Source organism: Triticum dicoccoides, chromosome 7B (genome assembly GCF_002162155.2).
Source record: "Triticum dicoccoides isolate Atlit2015 ecotype Zavitan chromosome 7B, WEW_v2.0, whole genome shotgun sequence".
NCBI classification, from domain to species: domain Eukaryota; kingdom Viridiplantae; phylum Streptophyta; class Magnoliopsida; order Poales; family Poaceae; genus Triticum; species Triticum dicoccoides.
In genome coordinates this window covers 534,091,200-534,098,643 of record NC_041393.1, presented here as the reverse complement: position 1 = coordinate 534,098,643, position 7,444 = coordinate 534,091,200, and the positions used below count along the sequence as shown (strand labels likewise).

Sequence of the window (7,444 nt, the reverse complement as noted above, 5' to 3'; positions counted from 1 at the left end):
AGGGGCGCATGAATCTTGATTGAGTGAATCAAACGAGCAGTGAAGAAGAAAAGGACAAGAAAAGGTCGGCAGCTGTGTTCTTACACGTGGCCCCGCGTGTCATTCGCACTCTATCTATTCGCGTCTGGATAACTTCGTATCGAAGTCAAGCGCTGTTCCCTTTTTTTTCATTTTCTTTAATCTGAGAGAAGCCCTGTCTTATCCACTTTCTCACCCTACCGCCTCCCTCCCTTCACAGTATACTCACACGAAACACCCCAAACAATATTTTATTTCATAACACGCACCTTCCTACACTTGTCTGACACGAGAGAAGGCTTATACGAGCCAGCTTAGAAAAGCACCAGGTCTCTTTTGCAATTGCCCCCCGATTTTTTCGGACGGTAGAAACGAAAGGGGGAGAGCGCAGAGGAGAGGAGAGGAGAGGCGAGACGCGACCGAAAGAGGAGAGAGCCATCAGCCATGGGAGGAGGCGTCATGCGCACCGCCGCGAAGGTCGGCCTCGCTGGGGGCGCCGCGGCGGCGGCGGGACGCTTCCGCAACGTCGCCCCGTCCTTCGCCACGGCCCCCGCCGCCGAGGCCGCCGCGGCGGCGCCGCTGCTGTCCGCGGCCGGGGAGATCCCCGCGGTGGCGCCGGCCGGGTCGCAGTGGGCGTCCTGGGAGGTGGACGACTGGGAGTTCGCGGACTGGAGGTCCGAGTCGGCGTCCGAGGCGGACGTGGCGGTGGTCGGGGGGCCGAGGCTGGTGTTCGCCCCGCCGTCGCGGGAGGAGGCCGAGGAGGCCACCGCCGAGCTCCGGGAAGCTATTGACAGGTGACTTTTATGCATTTCTTGTCGGGATTTGTCGAGTTGGAGATCGATCGGTTTTCTCGAGGGCAAATGATTTTCTTTCTTCTGATTGCTTTGGGCGATGGTCTGGAATATTAAGAAGCTTTATGCTCTCTTGATAATATGCACGTCCTGATTTGATGGTACCAAGTTGATTTGTGAGGGTTTAGGAATTGGATTCTATACTGCTTAAATTTGCTTGGGCACTTACAGGGATGCTTACAAGGCAAATAAGTAAAATACTCTACCCGCACTACACTATAACTGTATCTACTTCAGTACTTCGCGATAAAGAGAAGAATCTCTTCTACGACGTGAAATTTATGTTGATCTTGTATGTGATGGGTCAATTATGGTGCAGTTGAGGGGATTGTTCCATTTTCACTCCAGAAGTATCAAATCATAACTAGTTTTATCACTGTCAAAAGGAAAAAAAATATGTCATGAAGTTTGAAGGACCGTTTGTGTTTTAAATCTGTTACTCCGTTCTTCAGTTATCACTAAGAACTCAAGACATCACTTCCCCAATATATTAGTGAGTACTCCCTCTGTAAAGAAATATAAGACTGTTTAGATCACTACTTTAGTGATCTAAACGTTCTTCTATCCCTTTACGGAGGGAGTAGTAAATAAATGAAGGCGACTCCAGTTTGTTTCCTGTACGTTACTCCAGTTGACCAATTCATGTTTGTTCATTTAACAAGCTAACCTTGAACAGGCTAAGATATCGTCGCATCTGTACAACTCTGTCCCTTCAGTTCTCTTGTATATTGCAGGAGAAAACCCTATGTGCATCAAGTACAAATGTTGTGTTTGTTTACATTCAAGTTTTTGCTACCTTTATGTTTTAGAATTTGTTGCACTTGCACGTATTGCCTTTTTCTTCATCTACATATTATGTTATTATATCCAAATGTTCTGAAGCCTTACAAAATGATTGTTTGTAGGGTTTATTTTAAAGAGACTCCAGTAGAAGTTGTTAAGGAACATGATCAAGAGCTTAGCAAGCTGGGAGCCGATGCATTAATTCCTGCTATGCCGGGACATGTAGTGCAGGCTTTTACATTGTTAAAATCAAGCCCAGAGGCTCAGGTCTGTAATTGCATTGCTTCAATCAGTTGTTACTATCATCTATATGGATTGGACTGTTATTTCTCTGTTGTTGGCTTTGTATACTCGCAAATGTTAGTGAAGTTGCTTTTGAAAAGAGACACTTGGGTCAAATTGAATGCACCTGTTATCACCGAGGATTTGTTGTGTTGACTGTTGACGTCATTCTGTGTTAGTCATCAATCAATTTATAGCTTGTTATCGTTGCTTTATGATGTTTCCTTTGATAATTTTGGTATGTTAATAGGTACATTTAGTTTGTATATGAGTGTTGCAGTGTAGTGTTAATGATATCTGTATGGAATGAATTTCCATCTTTTTAGTTGCATCGTTCCAGAAAACATGGCACCTTGTCATTAGATATTTGGTGTCAGGTAAATTTGTATGTAGCATATCAACATTTAGTTCACAGTGTTAATGAATTATTTTCATCTTTTGGTTGCATAGTTTTCAGAAGTACGCACTCATTAGATAATTTATGTCAAGTAATTAATTTTATGTAGCACAATGAGATATAGTTGAGCTGAGTCAGTTCTCAGTTCTGATATCCTGTTTCTTTCACTTACGCTTTTTTATCTTGATCTCCAGAGCGTTGTTGCCTCGCTTGCATCAGATAAAAATGTGTGGGACGCGGTGTTGAAGAATGAGAGGGTTATGGAATTTTACAAGAGTCACCAGCAAAGTATGTTTCACCTTGTCCTAACCTCAAAAGTTACATCTTGCACATAGTTTTTCTTTGTGTATTGTATGACCATTAATATCTTATCTTGTGATACAGCTCTGGTCAATACTTTTCCTGAGGGCACTGACTCTACTGACTCAGTAGAGTCACCGGAGAAATTTGAAGAGGCATCCCCAGAATATGCACTACCCACTGCCTCACCTTTGTCGGACTTTGTGGACAATGCGAAGAAGACGATGATGGAGATGGTTGACAACATAACCAACTTTTTCCAAGACCTGTTCCACAACCCGGCAGAAGCCGAGGCTGGACCGGGCTCATCCTCTAAAAAGCCTTCGTTCGCGGAGATGGCGGCTGGTGGATCTTTCATGGCTCTTGCCATGGCGGTCATCCTAGTTGTTCTGTTCAAGAGGGCATGAACATATACTACAAAGTTCGGACGCTCTTGATGCCTATTGGTCCTTAAATCTGTCGAAAATAACTCGTGTTATGATGAACTATGGATGTATTGGACAGCGTGTGTCTCCTGCCGTACTGTGTCAGTTAAAACTTCCGAGTGTTGAGACCAGTTTAATAAAGACATGCTATGCTCCTGGCTAATTGGTAATGCTACGCTGAAGCATGGATACTTTATCTGTGTTAGAGGTGTGATCATTTTTCTTCCTCTGAAAAGGCCATAGGCAATATATTAACCCATTACAAAACTTTATTCTATAAATTGGGAAATACACAACTTGTTATAAGGGTGCCAAGTCTTCTTTGTCACGGAGCAACCCCTTAAAAACTTTCTTTTATAAATTGGGAAATACACTCAACTCTTTAAGGGCGCCGAAGTCTTCTTCGTCATGGAGCAACACGACTCAACTTCTACCACGAGGAATTGGTAGCCTTCCAAATTAAAGAGACATGTCATTTTTTCAAGGAAAAACTTCCGATCAAATTCATCATCTTCCATGGCACCATAATGAACATCAGAAATAACTGAAATCATATCTAGGTTCGTAGACTACCTAGCAACAACAAAATCACATCTAGGTTCGTAGACTATCTAGCAACAATTACAAGCATTGGAGCGAGTCAAACGCATGTCGTTGTCATTGTCCCTCCCTTATCGAAGTCAGGCAAAATTTGTTGTAATAGACAGTCGTGAAGTCATCGTGCTAAGGTCCAATAAGACCAATGCACCAGAACATCAACCGCCACCGAAGAAAAGAAACGTGAATCGGAGGATCCAATATGTAGACACTCAAACGAAGGCTAGATCTACGGAGATCCATCGGAGAGCAACATCAAATCAAATCCCACGAGATCCGTAGGAGAAACACCTCCACACGCCCTCCGATGACGCTAGACTCAGAATCTTGTGAAAACAGTGGTCGAAAAGTCATTATGGATTACAGAGTTTTATGGATGTTGAAGTCTCTAGCCAAACACAGAAGATGGTGATGGAGATGACGGTGAAGTCGTTGGAGGAGATGGTGAAAGTGCTAGTTATCGACTAGAGGGGGCGGGGGCGTGAATAGGCGATTTTTATGAAAGTCTTCAAAACACGGTGGCTTTGAAGACAAACAGGTAAACTGAGCCTATATAGTAAGCAGCGGAATGAAGACTACACTAGGCAAGCATCAGTCAAGCATACAATATAGGGAAAGCACGAAGACTAACTGCAACTAGGTAGACATGATCAGTATGGAAGATAGTACGAAGCTAAACAGATAAAAGTCTTCACACAATGAAGTCAAATGAATCAGGCAGTCAAGCAATGACTTCACGAAGACAAAATGTAAAGTAAGGAGAGAAAGGGATAGAACCAGTTGCTTGGTGAAGACAAGGATTTGGTAGACCAGTTCCAGCTGTTGTGACAACTATATGTCTGGTTAGGGAGGCTGAGATTGAACTCAGAAGACTGTGTCTTCACCTTATTAACCTTGAGCTAAGGACACCCACTCCTCGCCCAATCACTCTGGTAAGTCTTCAACGTGGACTTCCAAACCTTCATAGACTTCGTTCACCGGCAATCCACAATGACTCTTGGATGCTCAGAACGCGACGCCTAACCGGTTGGAGGATTCACAGTCCTCAAGTGTAATAAGTCTTTAGGTCACTCAGACAGAAAGACTTCAGTGATGCCTAACACTCTTTGGCTCTAGGTGTTTTGGGCTTTGTCCTCACAAGGATTTCTCTCTCAAATGCTTCGGAGGTGGGTTGCTCTCAAACGACAGAAGCTGTGCACTAACTCTGAGCAGCCACCAATTTATGGTGTAGGGGGTGGGCTATTTATAGCCAGGAGGCAACCCGACCTGATTTGTCCAAAATGACACTGGGTCACTAAGGAACTGACACCTGTCCAACGGTCAGATTTCAAACACACGCGGCAGCTTAGCTTGGGCTATAAGCGAAGCTGACTCATCCAGCTCTGTATAAGATTTGCTCTCATTGTCTTCGCTTGAAGACATAGGATTTGGTTGAGTATCACCTCAGTCACTCTGAATTTGTTCACTTGGACCCCACTTAACAGTACGGTGGTTCTTATGAATCAATAAGAAGAAAAGGAAACTACGAAACAACTATGTCTTCGCACTCCATAGTCTTCAAGTGAATGGATTCACTCGTCATAATCTTCGTCGTGAATGTCTTCACGAACCACCATTGTCTTCAATGTCTTCACACATTTTTAGGGGTCATCTCTGGTAGGTAAACCGAATCAATGAGGGACACTTCATGTGTTATCGTGCAATTCTCACAAACACATTAGTCCCTCAACCACGTTTGTTGTCAATATTCCAAAACAACTAGGGGTAGCACTAGATGCACTTACAATCTCCCCCTTTTTGGTGATTGATGACAAACTGGTTGAAGTTTTCAACGGGGATAAAAGTATATGAAAGTTCAGTGTCGTGAGTATTGTCTTCATACATATGACAACGCTCCCCCTGAAGATGTGCATATAAATGATTTGCTTTTGAATGCAAATGCACATGGCAGGTTTTGCTTTGTGGAGGCCATATTCAAAGTGTGAAGACAATGCATCATGCATATAAGAAGATAATGATATGCATAATGGAAAATGGGCGTCCGCAGAATGACTTCATGCAGAATTTATCATCGCATCACAAAGTGGTAGCAAAAATAGCAGACGACCATCAAGTTTAAGTGTTACAACTCAAAAGCCAAAAGTTCAGAACAAGAGTTGTAAGTACTTAGCAAAAAATCAAGAAACCACCCATATGGACTCGCTTGAAGACTATCAACTCATATGCTTCTCACCCTTTTGTCAGTAAGAAACAAAAAGGTTTGAAGACATAGTGTATCTACTAGTTCCCAGGTGGAGACGAAGTTGGAGCAGCAGGGTTGACGTTGGAGTTTGGTGGTGCAGACGGGCCTAGTGCAGCATCATTATGCTGAGCAGTGAGAGCAGGCGAAGTGGCGTCATCTTCTTCATCGACAACTCTGGCAACAACAGTTGCAGCCGAGGATGAGTACTCAGAATCTTCAATGGAGGGTGTGCGATGCCAACTTGCATTTTGAGGAGGCCTAGAGTCAAACTTGAAATGTTCAGTGAAGCCATCTACACGAAGTTCATCTTCATCGCAGAGCAAAGTGAGACTCTTCCAGGAACGGCGACAAGCTTCATGAGCAACAAATGAGTTCTTGGTGGCTAAGTTGTGAATTCGATTGACATCCACCAAGAGACTCTTCATCTGACGCTTTAGCCAATCATGATGCTTGTCCTGCTTTTGATGTAAGGCCACTAGAAGATCACGGTCATTGAGAACATGTGGACGCTTCTGAGGCCTTTGGGCACTGGTGCTTGCAGTGGCTTCAATGTTTGCACGATACATTAGGCGTAGGTTTCCAGCCAAGGGATAGGTATGAGTTGCAACATTTGGCACATGAACACCATCAATGCGCTGTGCGAAGCTCCGGAACTCAGCATTCCAAAGATGGAGGGGCTTCTTTGCAGGCTCAGGGTAGATGGCTTCAACAGACATATCAACCTCATGCAAGAAGAGAATGTGATTGTGTGCTGAGGACCGATAGTTAATAGTTGAATGAAGCTTAATCAACCGCATCACCCATGGAGCATAGAACTTCAGACCAAACAAATCAATCCCGGAAGCAGCAAGTTGTCTAATGAAAAAAACCTGAGTGTTGAATCTGATGCCATTGACGATATAGAACACCAAAGTCTTCATGGATCCTTCAAGTTTGGCTTCAGATGAATAGCCTTTGATGGGCTAGAGAGTATGCCTCAGAATGTGATATACTGTGCATGGCAGATACTCGAGGTCCTCAACAAAGAATTCCTTTGGATATTCAGCGTCTTGGGGTAAAGGCTTCATCATGCTAAGCATTTGGCTCATGTTCGGCTCAGGCTTATGAAATATGCTCTGCAGTTCATTCTGATAAAGCCAACAACCAGGTTCATACAGCTCACCTAGAGTGGGCAGGGAAGTCAGCTCGATGATATCTTGAGCTTTGGCTTCATGATGCACATCACCTGTCATCCACTCAAGGATCCATGTCTTCGGATCCCTGTTATAACCTCGAATGTGTAAGGTGGCATAGAACTGCAGTAGGAGATCTTCATTCCAGTGCTCTTTATCAGTGACAAATGCTAGAAGACTAACACCCCTGAAGCATTCAAGGGCTTCTTCCAGACATGGCAGCCCAGCCATAGCATCACAATCCAGACGCCTGTGCGGAAAAATTCCGTCTTGATTGTATAGAATGCAAGAGTAATAGCTTCGCTGTTGGTGGCTCCAAAATCTGTCAGATGAGATTCTTGGCTTCTTGTAGGGGTTCTTGGCACTGTCAAAGAATG

At 44.0% G+C, this 7,444-nt stretch overlaps 1 protein-coding gene across 1 annotated transcript; it reads left to right on the top strand.

Moving 5' to 3' along the window:
• The first annotated feature begins 437 nt into the window (after positions 1-437).
• Positions 438-3,226, top strand: LOC119336683. Its single transcript, XM_037608758.1, has 4 exons — positions 438-812; positions 1,775-1,919; positions 2,526-2,619; positions 2,716-3,226. The coding sequence occupies exons 1-4, from the start codon at positions 463-465 to the stop codon at positions 3,036-3,038; spliced, it is 912 nt and encodes a 303-aa protein (XP_037464655.1). The 5' UTR covers positions 438-462; the 3' UTR covers positions 3,039-3,226.
• The last annotated feature ends 4,218 nt before the right edge of the window (positions 3,227-7,444 follow it).

What these genes read in the sequence shown, in the direction of transcription:
- LOC119336683 (XM_037608758.1), top strand. Translation starts at nt 463, where the DNA reads ATGGGAGGAGGCGTCATGCGCACCGCCGCGAAGGTCGGCCTCGCTGGG. An exon ending in CTCCGGGAAGCTATTGACAG is followed by an intron (nt 813 to 1,774) that starts GTGACTTTTATG and finishes GATTGTTTGTAG; the next exon opens with GGTTTATTTTAAAGAGACTC. An exon ending in AATCAAGCCCAGAGGCTCAG is followed by an intron (nt 1,920 to 2,525) that starts GTCTGTAATTGC and finishes CTTGATCTCCAG; the next exon opens with AGCGTTGTTGCCTCGCTTGC.